This window comes from Ursus maritimus, unplaced genomic scaffold (assembly GCF_017311325.1).
Source record: "Ursus maritimus isolate PB19 unplaced genomic scaffold, ASM1731132v1 scaffold_20, whole genome shotgun sequence".
NCBI classification, from domain to species: domain Eukaryota; kingdom Metazoa; phylum Chordata; class Mammalia; order Carnivora; family Ursidae; genus Ursus; species Ursus maritimus.
In genome coordinates this window covers 28,057,962-28,075,916 of record NW_024424453.1, presented here as the reverse complement: position 1 = coordinate 28,075,916, position 17,955 = coordinate 28,057,962, and the positions used below count along the sequence as shown (strand labels likewise).

At 41.4% G+C, this 17,955-nt stretch overlaps 1 protein-coding gene across 2 annotated transcripts in view; it reads right to left on the bottom strand.

Annotated features, from left to right (window-relative positions):
* Positions 1 to 12,723: 12,723 nt before the first annotated feature.
* The window catches only part of RYK (receptor like tyrosine kinase), an 88,605-nt gene continuing 83,373 nt past the window's right edge, over positions 12,724 to 17,955 (bottom strand). For both annotated transcript variants that reach the window (XM_040636797.1, XM_040636798.1), the window contains exons 14-15: positions 14,089 to 14,225; positions 12,724 to 13,151 (exon numbers count right to left, since the gene is read on the bottom strand). In XM_040636797.1, the coding sequence (XP_040492731.1) occupies positions 13,040 to 13,151; positions 14,089 to 14,225 (249 nt within the window). In that variant the 3' untranslated portion in view covers positions 12,724 to 13,039. The remainder of the gene's footprint in view (positions 13,152 to 14,088; positions 14,226 to 17,955) is intronic.

Here is a 17,955-nt window from a genome sequence, read left to right as displayed (position 1 = left end):
AGTTGCTGGGGCCTCCCTTTCATGGTAGGTCAGCCAACGGTGTCAACTCTTCCGAATGAGATTCTAGGTGATGTTTGTGCTGGTGAATTAGAGCAGGGAGTTGGTGATGTCTAGGTCATGGGTCATTTCCTCAGTGGCTCCCAGTCACAGGCGGCAGCCCAACTCCAGTAGGTGCCCTGTGGTCTCAGGTCTGGATCTAGAGGTCCATTGGGCCAAAGTTGTTACCACTGCTGAAAGCGACTCCAGGGACTTTAGCTGGATCATGTACATGCATAAATGTAGGTTGACTGTATACATGAACATGTGAGCTAGACACTAAGCAATACCATGGGGACAGAGCTGTGGGAAAGGCAGCCCATCAGTGAGGTTCATGTAAAAACTCCCTATACATGGCCATCTTACCCTGAAGACCAACATTAACAATTAAGTCCACCTCTCTGTTTCTTTCAGGAACGTGTGTCTTAGAAAGTAACCCTGTCTTTGGCATAACTTTCTCAAAGCCTTTTGAATACATTTAGGTTTTTTCTGCCCAAAGGAACTCTTAGAATAATGAATTCCATATGTGCTTATTTTTCAGTGGGAAATGGAAGGATTACCTTTATTTGTCAGTAAAATTACTCTTTGCTCTAAGAAATCATTACATTTAATAAATCCTAAGTGCTATAAGAAATTGCAAAAGAGGGGGTGGAATGGTCCTTCTTTGCTTAAGAGGCTTACAATGGAACAGATAGAAAAAATACACATCTTTCATATTCACATGATTCTATGCATCCAAACATGTTGAAGGAAAGCATTTCTCCCAACAATTTTTCAATGTCTGCAATAAATGCTTGAGTGATTTTCAAAAAAGAAGAAGGTATCTCTGGCAGTCAGGGTATTACTGGGAAGAAAATGGGGGCAGCAGAGTCTGGCCCAGCCTATCCTGCAGACACTCTCAGGAGGATGGGGGGGCTGGAGAAGCCTTGTCAGACAACCAAAGTTCTTCCCCTAAAGAACTCAGTAAGAATCACAACAGGAGTGAAGGTAGCTTCCTGGGGAGGCCGTGGGAGAAGGCTAAGAAGGGATGAGTTTTGTACTGGTTATGTTGGGGTTGAAATGGCTGTAAGATAAACTGGTGGAGATATCCAGAAAGAGATATTCAAAAAGGCCTGGACCAGAGATCTAGATGTGTGGGTGCTGGGCACAGAGCAGTTATCTGAGCATAGATGGAATCACTGAGGGGCAACATGGAGAAAGAAGACTGGGATAGGAACCTTATGAATGCCCCACATTTAGGGGAATGGGGAAAAGTGTTAAGCCTGTGTAGAGGGTAAGAGCAAGAAAAGTCCCAGGAGAGACGTGTTGATAGAAGAGGCTTTCAAGCAGGGTGATGTGGTTGGTAGGGTCAGGAGAATGAGGGCTCAGAAAAGGCCACTGAATCTGGCAGCCCTGGGAGTCTTAGGACCTGCAGAGGGAGCAGCCCCGGAAAGTAAACACACAAAGTAAAGAAAGCATACTGGTCCAAGGCTGGGGGGTGCTGACACCCTAGGCAAGCCAAGAGATAGACCGGGGAGGTCAAACCATAAGCTCTTCCAGGCAGTATGATGGCACCAGGCAGGGGAGAGAGTGAACGGAGAGAAGAGGGAAGTCATGGTCCAGTTCACGTAGACAGAGGAGGAAGCCACCAAGGATGGGAAAATAAGAGGTAAAGAAGGCCATAAATAGAACACAGCCTAGGGGATCCAGAGTGGGAGGAGATAGTAGTGTTGCCAAGAGGGACAGTAAGATGAGACAGCTCCTCTGAAAGACAGGAGGATTGTCCCAGGAGCCCAGGATGCATCTGAGAAAGAAAGAGGAGCTGCTGAATAGGGCTGAGTCAGGAGAGGGCTAAAGATAAGGACAAAGGGGACAGGAGGGTCAGAGTAAGAGAGAGGAGTGAAGACAGTCTGTGGGATACAAACTGGCCAGGCCACAGCATGAAGTCAACTGGGACAAACAAACAGCATTGCTTCTTAGAGGGCCCCTGGCCTAGTCTGCTGCAGGGAAAATAAGCCCAAGGTTATGTTGGGGTTAGTCCTCCTTTTTCCTGAGCCCCAGGGAACTAAATGTCTATAGGTAACCACCCTACCAGCAGTGGCTTCTCTTCTGGGAACATTATCCACACCCCCAGCCTAGGAAGTCCTTCTGTCTGGGACCACCTTGGCCTTGGTTTGTTTCTGAAAGTTTCCTCCCCTCACCCACAGCTTCCAGGGGAGGGAGGCAATGCTTCTAGCACAATTCCTTCTGGAATTCCTGTCCAGGCTTATAGGGTTTCCAGCTGTTCTGGAGAATCAATCCATGCCATACTTGTCCACTATGAGGATGTAGACAGGCCCTTGGTTGGGAGGATTTTCCCGTCACAGGATGGCTCAGGCAGCTGTGAGAATGGACTGGGGAAGCTAGAAGGCAGCGCCATTAGAAAGGGGTCATAGTTGTCCAGGAGGAGTGATGGAAACCTGGACCAAAGGGCTGGTGATGGAGGAAAGTGAAGTAGGGGGTGCAGGGACATATTTAGAAGGAGTGGGTAGAGTATGGGGGTGAGGAACAGAGGAACCAAGGCTGGTCTCATACTGAGTGGCACTGAATGTTCTCATCTGAACAGCAGACTTCCAAGTATACCACTTCCTGAGAGGAAGTGTACCATTTTCCTGAGAGGGGGTGGAGGGTGGGCAGGGTCTCTGGATGGGAGCATGAGAGGGCCACTTCTCATGGCCTGCATCTACAGGGACTTCCGTGAAAGACCCAGAGCCAAAGTCTCTGAGCCAGCTCTGGGAAGGCAGTGGGAGGTCAAGTATGATAGGACCACTTCAGATCTGAATCCTCAACCTCTCTCACCTCCTAGCCCGGGTACAGTCATGGCAGCCTGGGCCTGGGGGTCTGGCCAGACTCTTTTCATGAATGTGAGAAGAATCACCTTTGATATAAAATGATATAGCTTTCCACAAGATGGGCATTTTTGTTTTTTACCTCTGGGAAATGGAATATTTGTTTTCCAAAAACAGATTCTTGGGTAGAAAGAAGGTGTGTGGGGGAGACAGAACGAAGGGCCAGATGGTGAAGGGTACTGTGTGCTAAGATGGGAAGTCCAAGCACTGTGCAGGGAACACCAAACATACTCTGAGACCATCTCAGATCTGGAAATCTCCATCTCACCCTGTCAACCTCCCAAACCCCTGGCTCTACCGCAGGTCCTGTTATCTCCCAGAACTAAGCCACCTTTAGACCCAAACCCAGATCCCATTCTAACTAGACCATGAACTCCTATTCCAACCACTCCCTCCAGTAGTCTCACGTCTGTTCTGCAACCTCCTAGACTCATGGACTCCAGGGCCTCAATGTACTGGCCTAACTACCATGCCCAGCTAGAGCTCAAATGACCACCTGAACTACATCTCATCAACACCCTAAAGAAAGACCCTAAAGTCTTTCTTCCGCCTGTCCAGAAAAACTCCAATAACCTTATCAACCTTACACCCAGCCTTCTCTTATCTGCCCCCCTAAATCTGTTGTCTTCTTCCACAGTAACAGAGTTTTAGTTGGGAACATGGCTACGTAGCTAGACCCATTTCCCAGACTTCCTTGCAGTGCCTAAATTCTTACCAATAGAATGAGAGCAGAAGTAATGTGCACAGCTTCTCTTTCACCTACCTAAAAAGAAACTATTGCTTTCCACTTCTGCTGTCAGCCCCTTTTAGGAGCTGGAACACTGAAGTGACAGAGACCTAGCTTTGGCCATGCAGCCATATGAGCACAGACTATAGAATGGCAGAACAAGATAGAAGGGATCTAGAACACTGAGTGGATCTAGAAGATGAGTCGTTCCACTAGCCTGGGCCACTTTCCTCCCTTTGGACTGTAATGTGAGAGAGAAACAAACATTTATTTAATCCACTCCTTGTTACAGCAGATTCTGCTATAGTCAAATATGTGGAGAAAAATGCTATCACTAATCAGGACAGTATCACCATAAATCCCCTGTCTCCCAACCTCAGCCGAGTTCCACTTTCACTTGATATTGGTCAGCAACCTTGCAAATTCACCCAGTGAAGGCTACAAGCTCTCACGATACTTACCAGGCCTCTGTCCAACCTCTCATTTTCAATCAACAATACTGTCTCTTATGGCACTACAGATGCTAAGACCACCGAACAGGGTCTCCCACCATGTCCCAGCCCCCCTGCGATCCTCTACTCTTACCCCAATGGTAGAGGTGTCCTTCTCTCTGTACGCTGGTTAGACTCCCTGGATTAAAATCAAAGCTCCACTATATGCTATCTGTGCAACCTAGTTCAGTCTCCCTTTCCTCAGCAGTAAAATGGAGATGATGTCATACTACCTGACAGGATGGTGAAGAGTAAATGAAATAATGCACATAAAGGAACTAACACAATGCCTGGTATACAGTAAGCGAAGGCCACCTGCTACTAATACTGCTAAAACAAAGGTGACCACATTACTACCTCATGGAAGCCCTTCACTCAATCTCCATCACCTACAGAACAAAATCCAAACCTCTCAATGTGAGGCCCTTCATGCAACATCAGCCATTTACCCCTTGAGTCTTCTCTCTTGCCACTCTCTCTCTCTCTTTTTTTTTAGAGAGAGCGTGAGCGGGGTGTGGGGGGAGCAGCGGAAAAGAGAATTTCAAGCAGACTTCACGCCCAGCACGGAGCCCAACACGGGGCTTGATCTCATGACCCGTGAGATCATGACCTGAGCCAAAATCAAGAGTCGGACGCTCAACCAACTGAGCCACCCAGGTGCCCCTACTCCGTCTTGAACACTATGTTCCAATACCAAACTGCCCACAGGTCTAAAAAATAAAATAAAATCAATGTTTACTCATTTGACAGATATATATATATATTATATGTATATATCTATCTATCTATCTATCTATCTATCTATCTATATATCATGCCCACCTTTGCAGTATTAATGACCACTCTAATAAATTAATTCCCCTTCCTGAAAAAGAACATCCACCTCCCTAACAATCACCAACATAAAAGTCTATTTTTCATCTGGTATCTAGGAAATGATAATGAATTCAGTTTCCTTCCTTGTAAAATAATATAGTTAGGTTCCCTCTTTTTAGCTCTAAAATATCATGCTATCCTAAGATGGCTGTGGGAAAAAGCAATCTTTATACCTATTTTTAAATCTTATTATATTGTTTACATGTACTTGAAATGCTGCACCCTGCGGAAAGGGAATGGGGCTCTTTTGAGAGGGGCGGATGGTACAAGAGCCGGACGGTGAGGCTGGCTAACAAAGGGGAAATGGAAAGAGGTAAAAAGTGGCCAGAAAGGACAGTGGAGACAGACAGGGGAAGGTCCTCAGGGAGGAGCCAGGCCCAGGTTTGCACAAAGCCTGGCAGCACCAGGCTGCAGCCTCCTGTCTCTTCCTTTTCCTGCCTTCCCAGAAGAACAAGAAGAACCCTAGGGAGTACTTATCACAAGACAAGAGCCTGCTTAGCTGACCAAGAATGCTTGTCAGGTCAAATAAACCTGCCCTTCCTTCAGCTAAGTCATCTGTAGGTATTTCTGGGGGAACAAAAAGAGCAAAGGGCAGAGGGGCACTGCCTAGAGATTCCAACACAAAACTTAAAACACAGGTCTATCAAGACATTGCATTTCCTGATGGAAGAGATTATGGTCAAGTCAAACCCATTCTGAGCAAAGTCAGAGTTAAAGGAACTTTATTCAAAATACTAATTCTAGTGCTTTTCTGGAGCCAGCGCCTATGACCAATTCCTCAAGTCTATCAGAGTATCCAGAGTATCCTGTTCCCTGACTTATACAGACAACTTCTAAGGCATTCTTTAGATGTATATTAAGTAATGTGGTGGCCAAATAGTTTAACCTCAAAAATTAAGAAACCTTATATGGATGCAAATATGCTAAAGAAAGGCATATAAAATATAGTTCAATAGATTCAGGTGATATAGCATTAAATAAATAAATGTTTATTTAAGCTCTTTTAATAAGAATTTCTATGGAAACATATAGCCAATATCTGGCTTACTTCCCAAGGCCCTAGGTAATCAGACCATGAAGCTAAGGAAAGGCACTTGGTAGGAGATACTGCAGGCCAGACACTGAGGAGAAATAAATACCCTTGCAAACTCAAATCTATAAAGTGGTGGCAGAATTATGGACTGGTGGAAAACAGCAGGGCCAGAGACCAAAGGAACAGCAATCACCAGGGAACAGGTTTTCAGGACATAGACTTAGAGACTAAAAGTTTAGGTAATACTCCATTAGGCTTTCTCTGCAAACACAGCAGACTTGCCAACCTTAAAAGAAGCTGACTGGGCATTCCCTCCACTCATTAAAACTTCACAATCACCGTACTTCCTCTCATACTTGACAGAACTTCTGAAGTGTTAACTATATTGCTGTAGGAGACCAGATTCCAGTCCATTACTCCATTTCTTCACAGAGACAGACATTGCTAGCTGCCCATCAACAGCTAGGTGGTACTTCCTTACTAATGCAACCCAGTTTTGCCCAGGGTAAGAATATGCCCAACTAAAAAAACAATTTCCTCAAGTATGCATAAACTCATGAATGAATAGTATATATCCATACAATGACGAATAGAACATATCCATAGGATGGAATATTATGTGGCAATAAAAAGGAATGAAGTACTAATACATGCTGTGACATGAACCTCAAAAACACTATGTTAAGGAAAAGAAATTATAGACAAAAGGCCACATATTTTATGATTCCATTTAGATAAGAGGTCCAGAATAGCCAAATGTAGAGATAGAAAGCAGATTAGTAGCTATCTAGGGCTGGGAGTGGGAGATGCTAATGGATATGGGGTTTCTTTTTGGAATGGTAAAAATGAATTTGATTGTGAACATGGTGAAAATCATTAAACTGTATATTTTAAATGTGTGATATGTGAATTATCGCTCAATAAAGCTGTTAAAAAAAAAACCAATAAAATCTGATTTCCCACAATGCCTAACAGCTGCCCATGTGCTATAGTTCTGGCCAGGAAGATGCTGGTAGAAATATACTACGGGAAAGTTAATAGTCTCCTAAAAAGGACTCAGCTAACTCATGCCTTTTGCCTTTCATCCTTTTCCCCTCTCTTCCTAGGTCTAGGTCTTGGGGGGTCCTTGAAAGCAAAAGCATGCTAAAGATGGCAGAGCAGCAAAAATGGAGGAGAGCAGGTAATGGATGATACCCTGGAATCACTATACCAGCCCTGCTTTACCTCTCACTGGATTTGTAATGGGAGAAAAATAAACCTGTTATTTGGTTAAGTGATTACAGTTAGATTTCTATCACTTCTAGCCAAATGCTATCTCTCATGATGCATGCCTATCTAATACTAGCCTGTGCTTATGCTTGAAGCCAAGAAGGCAAAAGGGAAAAAAAGTAGACTTAGAAAGATGCAAAAAAGTTGATTCCAAATGTAACATTCAGGCACCACGAAGTCAGCTTTAATTTCTTTTTTTTAAAGGTAAATAGTTATTTTATTTTCAAACTATACATTTTCCTCAAGCTTGATATAGCCCCAGAGGAATGCTTATCCCTCTCTAAAAATACATCACTAAGAAATGCTTTAGTTTTGAAATGTGGGATAAACCAAGTATGAACAAATGGCATACTATTATTTGCTCAAAGAATAATTTCAAATATCAATTCCCATTTCTTTTTTTTTAAATAAGTTTTTAACATCTGTTCTTTGAAGGGTTAAGAGACATTTCCCATTAAGCCCTTAAAGAACAGCACTCAGAGAGCAAACAGGCCTGCAGATGCAGTTTACTTATATATAAAATGTATGTATTCGATACACTTATGTAGGATGTTCATGTGTCCCAAAGAATTAAGTTCAATGTTATTCTAATATGTTATTCTAAGCACAAAAATGAATGTAGAAACAAAAATTACTAATTTAATAAGCAACTGTCTGTATTTTTCCTTTCTAGTCCCATAAATTATATCACCTCTTTTTTTATTGTATGAGGTGAGGGTAAGGGGCAGACCAGGAAAACATTCTCCCACTAAAGCAATGAATTACTTCACTTGGGGTAATTATTCTACAATTCCAAATAAAGTTGGCCTTGTGGACGTGTGAAACAATATGCCACTGGGCTAATTATTCCTGTGACCAAAGAAAAAGCAGGGAAAATGAAGTGAAAAGCTGGCTAAGGGATTGGGGAAGAAGGTGCTTTTAAGCCACCACTGGGGTGGAATATAGTCTTCCCTACCAATCTGTCTCTTTATTTCATGCTGTATTGGTTTATATTACATAAAACTTAAACTCTTCAAAGTTGAATATAAACATCACATTGATAACATAACAGTATTTTAAATAAGAGATAATGCTTTTAAAGAATCGGCAGACTTTTTTTAAACCAAATTGCTCTCGTGCAAGTAGATATTTTTACTCCATTCATTAAATATTCAACCCTGCCAATGTGTCAAGCATTAGTTAAGCAAATGAGATTCAGACGTGAGTGACATACAAATTGCTATCCTCAAGGAATGCACAGCCAAGTGGTAAAAATAAGCCTGCATCTTACCTTTGTCAGAGTGCAAACCCAGGAACAAGGCTGAAAAGCAACTACTAAGCCTGGAGGAGCAGGGTAAGGTGTCAAAGCAGTCTCCTGGGCGCCTGGGCGATCTGGAGTGGAGTGTGGCACGCTAAGAGGAGCAGCATATGCAAAGGAAAGGACACATGAAATGACACAATGCATGCAGGCAGGATGCAATGAGTTGGTAAAGAAGCAAGAGGTGAAACTGCAGAGAAGAATGGTTGACTTTGTGTACCTGGGAGTTGGGAACTCTATTCCGAAGGCTTTGGGAAAGTGCTGAAGGTTGTAAGTAGGGACAGCAGCTCAATGCTAGGAAGCATTACTCTAGCAGTAACTGGCTGGGTGGGGGGTTAAGGGCCAAGGCCAGTCCAGAAGTTACAGAGGCGATGGGGCAAAAGATGATGGCGGCAAGCAAAATGACCATGTTGGGTCTGAAGTCCTAAGGACGTGAACTCAACAGAAGCTGATTTTCATATAATGGAAACATCTAAAGTTTTGTGTACTACTTCCCCGCCCCTTCACACTTTTTCCCCAATAAAAACACAGCCTTTACCACAACCCAAGGGACTGGGGGCTGGAGTGGAGAGTCTTTCATACTTGTAGACCAAATGACAAGAAAAAAAGAGTGTCCCATACCCCGAAGGAATTTCTTCCCTTTATTGGATCACTCCCATTAGCCTGTGGAACATTTTGCAGGACTATATCTTCACCTGGAAAACAAACATGCCCTCCTCCCAGTCCTCCAACCCGTGCCCCAAATACTTCTTTGATCTCCTTGTAGTTAACTCCATTTCCCTTCACACTCTTCAATAGTGCTGACTACAGTAGGGTCTCCACTTTCCCACATTGTATTCATACTTCAGCTTGCTCCAGTCCCTACTACTTTTGTCAATAACCTTCATAATACCAAATCTCATAGGAGCTTCCTTCTCCATTTTGAAATACTTACTTTCCTGGGCTTCCATGACACCTCATTTTCCTGTTTTTGTTGTTGCTGTTTCCAGCTACAGTGGCTTCTTCTCAGTCCTTTCTTTGGTATCTCTTCTTCCTTCACTGGAGTGTTAAATGTTGAGAGTTGTAAGACTCAGTCCCAAAACCTCCTTCCATCTAAACTCTCTCCAGAGGTAAGTTTATCCAGTACCATGACTCTAAATATAGTCTACATGTCACACTCCTACATTAATATGTTCAATGAGAACTCTTCCCGGAGCTGCAGACTCTCATCTGTCTATTAGATAACCAACTGGCACCTCAAACATGGCCTACAACAGATAATTGATTCATTCCATCTGCCAAAGCAAAATCCTGTTCCTTCTAAAGTTTTTCCATCTCAGCATATAGTTTGGCCATACAACCAGAGGCCCAAGCCTCAAACCAACTAGTCATCCCTGATTACTCTCTTTCATTCTCTACCCAACCCTCCAACATCCAAAGGATCCAGGTTCTGTCTGTTACCTTCAAAACGTGTCTCCAATCTGCCCCTTCCAACCACCCATACTAACCAAATTGATCCAAAACCACTGTCTCTTCTTTCCTAAACTATGCAACAGTTTCTTAAAAAGTCTTATTACTTTCCCCCTTGCCTCCCTACAATTCAATCTTTACAAAAGACCTGGCATAACATTTTTTAAATGACAAATCAGATCATGTCACTTGCTTATTTAAAAATATCCTTGAATGAAGAATTCCATTTAGAATAAAATATGTGCGCTCATGGCTTACAAGGCCCTGCTGCTCTCTGTTCCTGTGTCTCCCAGACCTCATCTGGTACCCTCCCATCCCTAACTACATTCTAGCCACACCAGCCTCTGTCCTCTTCTTCCAGCAGCAGCAGCTGGAAGATGAGCAGGTAGGGCCAAGTCTAGAGGATAGCTTGTTCCTGCTTTACCAAGTCTAGAGGATAGCTTGTTCCTGCTTTAAGGCCTCTGCAATTATGTCCCTTCAGCCTGGATCTTCTCATAGCTGGCTTTTCGTCATTCAGATCTCAGCTCAAATGCCACCTGCTCAGAGAAGCCTGGCTAAATATTACACCTAAAGTTCTTCTCTATGATACTGTTCTTTCTGTTTTTCATAGCACTTACCAAAATCTTACTTACGTTCATTATCTGCTTCTCCCAACCAAAATGTAAAACCTAAAAAGGGAGGAACCTCATCTGTCCTATTCCCTGAATATTTTGAGAGCCAGACATACAGTGTGCACTCAATAAATATACATGTATTGAATGAATAACCCAATCCTCCTTGCTTCTACAAATAAAATTTTCTCACAGTGGGGGTGTTGTAAGAAAGGACAGACTGTAATAGAGCTCTAGGTCATTAGAGCCAGCTTATAATACCACATCAGTGCTTTGTTAATTTGCTTCTTTCCTATAAAAAGTATATTTTCTGCAAAATCTCTTCAGTAATATTCACACCCTACAACAAAACAATTGGAAGAAGACCAGCCACAGACATCTTATAACTGCTCTTTTCATCGAAGTCAATGACTCCAAGCAGCTCAGCAAGAAAAATCTATTTGAAGTCTTAAACCACCTACTAAAACAAATGCACATACATAAAATAAAACAGCTTACAAACACAAAAAGATAAAGTTAAAGGCATCACACATCCCAGCAAACTGAGAGCACCTCTGAGAGCAACTGCTAATTTGGGATAAAAGATGTCAGCACTTTTTCTTTTGAACTGATCTTGTACAAAGAACTGTGATTTCTAAACAATGCAATAACCTGAACACAAAATAGAATGCACTGAATGTTGGAAAGGATGCTAGAGTTGAACCATTCTATGTGCATAATACATATAAGAACTAAATAAATATTTGTTGATTGAATGCCTTCTAAGATTACAGGTTGTGAACAAAAACATTTGTAACTTACAAAGAGTTCAAAGAGCTTTTAAAAAACTGGACATTCAGAGGGCTGAGTATTTCATAAAACCAAACAACCAGTGTTACTAATAAATGGTACTCAGAAAAATCATGCTCTTTGCTTGCTTTTGGCAGAGCATGTGTTGTGTGAGCTATACTTCCAGATGTGGTGATTCATGAAACTTCTTTAACAGTGGCAAAAGCCTCCAACTGCTAAGACTTCTCCCTAATATACCTATGAGGATGGGAGTAGAGGCAGGTACCTGTAGGCCGAACTAGTTAGGAGGTTCATTCAATTATACCTTAGGCCAACTACAACCAAGCATAAATACACACATACCCCTTATTTAATGGCTCTGGAGAAAAGTTTCAATGTTCTAATACTTCCTAGTAATAATGATCCCAACTTATTAAAACTTGGAGGTTGAGTAGAGTCAGCTATAACTGTGTGAGAGCTCAGAAGCCTGATTACATGGGTATCTATCTAGCTGGTACGTGTTCAAAGACTTACCAAACAACCAATCATTCATTATGAACAATATTTTCAATACTATAAAAATAGAAAACAAATCCTTTAATTTTTCAAGTGTTTTAAGAAACAACTCTATACTTAAGCCAGACTTGAAGCGCAAAATTTACCAGTTTACTTTTTTTTGTTTTTTTACACTATCCAGAACACCTGAAGCACCCTCTCTGTGCACAGCACTATTTTAGGTGCAATAAAAGGGATTCTTAACCTTAGAAACAAGATTTCACTTTCTGGAATAGTATTATCTCCTTTTCCAGAGAGTAAAAATAAATAAAATTGCCATCGTTTACTACTGACTGGCCTGCCCCAAGCCTACTTCTGGCTCATGGAAATGCTAATTCCTGTCAAATTTAAGTGTTTCAATGAACTCAGCTTTTACTTCCCCCAAAATAAGAAAGCAGAAATAATTTTCATTAAAAAAATAAAAAAGAAACAGTTTCCCACAAAAGGACAGTTTCTGTTTCTAAGTTTTGGGTTTTTTTTTTAATTTTTTCCCTTAGCTTCTAAGTTTTCTTCCTCCAATATTGCCTTTTCCTATACAAGGCAAACCAGACATCTTTTTATGCTGCTTTCCTTTTCCTAAGAAAAAGTAATGTACCTTGAAGACAAGACTAGTGATAAATATTTAAAAAAAAAAAAACAAAAACAAAACTTTAAAGGTGAAATCACTTACATTTACCTTGATGAAGTAGAAAAATAAAAAAGCAGTTGGCACTAAGATAGCTATTCCAAGTATCTGTGCTTAAACAATTTTTAAAACTGTTTATTTATTTTGTAAGAATGTACCCCTAGTCCAAAGTAACTATGTTTTAAAAAATTTTGGGCCAAAAAATTTACAAAAACCTTTTCCGTTCAACCTAATAAAAATGGTATCTAGAAAATATTCCACATTATTAAGTCTGTCTTTAAAAGTTCAGATTCTAAAGCATTCCTAAGGCACGGTGTTCCGGAAGACATATGTGCTTCTGCTGGTGTTGCGTGATGTACGAAGCATCCATGACTGGTTCCAAGGGAGCCCCAACAGGCACCGTGCTCCTGATGCCGTGGGACTGTGAGAGAAGAGTCACACATAGGCCCCCAGGGCTGCGTGGAACTCCGTGAGACACTGTACCAGCTGCTGGAACTTGGGCCTCTCCTCCGGGTCTAAGGCCCAGCAACAAGCCATCACAGCAAATCTGCAGAGTGACAAAAATGGGAAATTCGGCTAATGACGAAACAGTACTCCTAATCTTTTGGCCAATTCGATGCCAGTTGTTTTTTGTCTACAGGTGGGCATGGGGAGAATGACAAACTAAAAATCAATGGATATTACTGTATGTTGGCAGTTCTAAAATGAAAAGAAACTAAACCGAGTTATCTGGGTTTTATGCGGATTTCAATTCTTCATGATGTCGTATCAAAATACAACAGCAAATATAGAGATTTCATGCAAATCCCTAAAACACAGACAAAATAATAACCTGTGTTTTCTGAGAGAAAGAACTTGGAGGAAGGGGAAGGTTAATCTAAGCTCTAAGAACCCTGGATCGACAGTAAAATCAGTGCAGAAGTTGCCACCTCACCATGGTATAGAAACCTTCAGGAGAGTCAGGAACCAAGACCACAGTCATCTGTGCGCTCGATCCCCCGTGAACAGCCTCCTGCTCACCGTGCTCCCTACATATGGGAAGATTTCCTACACGGTGAAGGCAGGAAGCAGGAACTATCTCAGCCTGGAACACTCCCCTTAAATATCAGTTGACACCAAATGGATGGCAGGATGACAATGAGAAAGGTTTTCTATAACTAAGGCTGTATAAATAAAAGTCGGATACTCACACTATATAGAATAACGGACACAGGATTCAGTATTTTCTTACTATGTACATTATTGGTCTCTCAGATTAGACTAAGCACTATAAATATAAGAACTACAAAATGTTCTGATATGAAATGTATTAAAGAGTGAATGAGTCTGGCTGACTCTGGTTCTCTATGAGTCTAATTCAAGTCCAAAGAGTCATTACTCTCCAAAGGGAAGTCTCTGTATGAATACGGACACCTGCTCTTCTTCTTTGATCCCAGTATCATAAACGGAATGAAACCCACGTCTTCAAGCTCAGAGAAACTCACAGCTCATCAGGACAGTTGATTGGCTGGGCTATTCGGTAACCATCTTTCAGGTATGCAGCCATCTCGAAGGGATCAATGTCCACATAGGGCGTCTGGCCCAGAGTCATGAGCTCCCACAGCGTCACTCCAAAGGCCCACTGAGGAGAGAAGGAGAAACACAATGAGGGAATATTTAGAACAGTTGTCAGAGTGCTGCTGCCCATGCCCAGGTATGGACCAAAGATAGCACCCAACTCTTAAGGAAAGCAAAATATTATCTACAAAAAGAAGTCTACCATAGCTAGTTAGTTTCTCTTGCTGGGACAGAAAAGAGCATTTTAATGAGTGCACCCTTTAATAGAAATATTATTACAAATTCTAAGGTAATTAGATTCCTTGTAAAGAAAGGTTTTTACTGTTGACTCCAAGATCAACCATCCCAAACTGGTAATTAGTCTAGGATTTTCCTAATATGAAAAATCTGTTACATTAAATAACTATAGCTAGTCTGTATAACTGAGAAGTGGAAAATGAATATGACATTAGCCTAACTGGAGGGAAGAGCATTCTGAGTATGTTAAATATGTAAGCTATGTAAAATATAAGATGTCATAGATTTTTACTATATTCAAGTAATTTAACAGATAAAAGTATCCTGAAAAAATATCTTCTAACCTTGCTTGAGTAAAAGATCAGATTTATTTAAAATCAACATGTGAACTATTGGCAGGAACAGAAATCATAAGCAGTGATGAGAGCGTTCATTCATGGTCCAACCAGAGCTCCCCATTTTGGCCCAGCTGTGGTTACACTGGCTCATAGGTATTGTGCAGAGGGCAGGCAATGTGTCCACACAGAGTTACTGCCATGCCGCCAGAAAGGACTCAGAGCAGGGACTCCTGCTGATCCGCGGCCACTCATGAACTCTGAGGTCAGAACAGCTGAAGCTGGATGAGGAGGAAGGTATCATTTTTATGAGTCCCTTCTGTTCTAGACATTTTGAATCCTTTATCTCCATCTAATTTTCAAAACAAACCTGTAAGAAGCACTGGTAGCCCAATTTTACAGGTAAGAAAACTGAGGCTCAGAGAAGTAACTGGCCCAAAAAACAAAATTTTTTAATGAGTGAAGGAGAAAGAAATAGAGAAAAAGAAAAAACACAAGTCAAAAACAAGTCTGTTTACAAGATCTGGGCATAGTGCATTAAATTTTAATAATTATTTTTCAGTAATGTCGAAATCCAGAAATACTCCCTAGAATATACAGGTTGTTTTTTAAAAACCTTTTGTTAGTGAACCATAGCTTTATTTCTTAATATAATCTATGAAAACAAAACAAAACAAAAAAACAGTGGAAAGATATCTTTTAGGATATTAAAAATGGAGAATTCTATACCAAACCAAAATATACTTTAAAAATGAAGGCAAAAATACAGATTTTTTTAGACAAACAAAAGCTGAGATGGAACTCTGGACCAACAAAGAAATAAACAGTATTAAAAACATGAGTAACAATTAGATTTTTTTCTTATTTTCAAGTTCTTTAATAGATTGTTTAAAGCAAAAAAATTAACAATGTATTGTGCGGTTTATAATGGATATAGTAGTAAAATGCATGCCCACAGTAGCATAAAGGATGGAAGACGGTAAGTGGAAATAAATGCTTACATTAAACACGAATGGTATAATATTATTTGAAAGTAGAAGGTGTACACTGTAAATGCTAGGACAGGTTTCTCAACTTCAGCACTATGTATATTGTGGGCTGCATACTTCCTTGTTGTGAGAGGCTATCCCATCCATACCTTATGGGATGTTTAGCAATACCCCTGGTGTCTACTCACTAGATGCCCAAGTGTGATAACTGAAAATACCTCCAGATATTACCAAATGTCCCCCGGTGGGGAGGGCAAAATTGCCCCCAGCTGAGAAGCACAAAACTGCCCCCACTTGAGAACCACTCAGCTAGACTAATCAAAGAAAATAAAGGACACAAATTACTGATATCAGAAATGAAAGAGGGACCATCATTACATCAAAAAATACAAACTCAACTTTACAACAAGTTCAGTAACATAGAAAAAATGAACAAATTCCTCAAAAGACACAAATTACTGACAGATGTAAGAATAATTAGAAAACTTATGTATCTTTTATCTATCGAACTGAATTTGGGGTGCCTGGGTGGCTCAGTCGGTTGAGCATCTGCCTTTGGCTCAGGTCATGATTTCAGGGTTGCGGGATGGAGCCCTGCTCAGCGGGGAGCCTGCTTCTTGTTCTCCCTCTCCCTCTGCCCCTCCACTCGTGCTCTCAAATAAATAAATAAATAAAATATTTGTTAAAAAAAAAGAAGAAGAAGAAAAAAGAAATTGAACTCATAGTTAAAAATCTTTGCACAAAGGTTGGCTCAGTCGTTAAGTGCCTGCCTTCAGCTCAGGTCATGATCCCGGTGTCCTGGGATCAAGTCCCGCATCAGGCTCCCTGCTCAATGGGAAGCCTGCTTCTCCCTCTCCCACTCCCCCTGCTTGTGTTCCCTCTCTTGTTGTCTCTCTCTGTCAAATAAATAAATAAAAATATTTTTAAAAAAGATTTTTTTTCATGAAGAAAACTGCATATTGTTTCACTGGGTGAATTCCATCAAACTTGAAAGAAAAAAAAATAGGACAAATTCGTATTAGTCTCCTAGGGTTGCCATAATGAAGTACCACAGACTAGATGGCTTAAAAAACAGTATCTATTATCCCACAGTTCTGGAGTCTAGAAGTTCAAAATCAAGGTGTCACCAGGGCTTCGTGCCCTCTGAAACTCATGGGGAAGGATCCTTCCTTGCTCACGCCCAGCTTCTGGTGGTGGCCAGAAGTCCTTGGTGCTCCCTGGCTTGCACATGCAGCCATTCACGCTCTGCCTCCATGTTCATGGACGTTCTCACCTCACTTGTCTGTATCTCTTCTTATAAGGATACTAGTCATGCTGAATTAAGGTGCACCCTAATTGAGTATGACCTCATCTTAATATTATATCTGTAATGACCTTAGTTCCAAATAATGTCATTCTAAGGTACTGGGGGTTAGGACTTCAACCTATTTTTTAGGAGGGCACAATTTAACCTACAACACAATCCTACACAAACTCTTTCAAAACACTACATCGAAAACTAAGGATGTACTGTATGGTGACTAACATAACGTAATAAAAAATTAGTATAAATTTAAAAAAAAAACAGAGGAAGGGGACTATTTCCCAACTCATTTTGAGGCCAGCATTCCCTTAAATACCCAAACCAAAAAGTTAAGTCTTTGGAACTTAGTATCTTTTTCATTAACAGATCATTACGGTGGAGCAATACTCATCCCAGAGGTCTGTGTTTTTGAAGGGGGTGAGGGGAGGAGAGGAAGGGAAGAATAGATGAGGATGGATGTATAGTTTTAAAATCCCCACAGAGGGGCGCCCGGGTGGCAAAGTCTGTTAAGCGTCTGACTCTTGGTTTTGGCTCAGGTTGTGATCTTGGGGTCATGTGATCAAGCCCCAGGTCGGGCTCTTCACTCAGTGTGGAGTCTGCTTGGGGTTCTCTCTCCCTCTGCCCCTCCTGCTTGTGCTCGCACTTTCTTTCTCTGACAAAATTAAATAAATCTTAAAAAAAAAATCTCTATAGAAACAGAGCCTACTGGAATTTTCCTTAAAACTACTGGTTTAAGGGGCACCTGAGCGGCTCAGTCGGTTAAGCGTCTGCCTTTGGCACAGGTCATGATCTCAGGATCCTGGGACTGAGCCCCTCGTCGGGCTCCCTGCTCAGCGGACAGCCTGCTACTCCCTCTCCCTCTGCCGCTCCCCCTGCTTGTGCTCTCTCTCTCTCTCTCTGTGTCAAATAAATAAATAAATAAATCTTAAA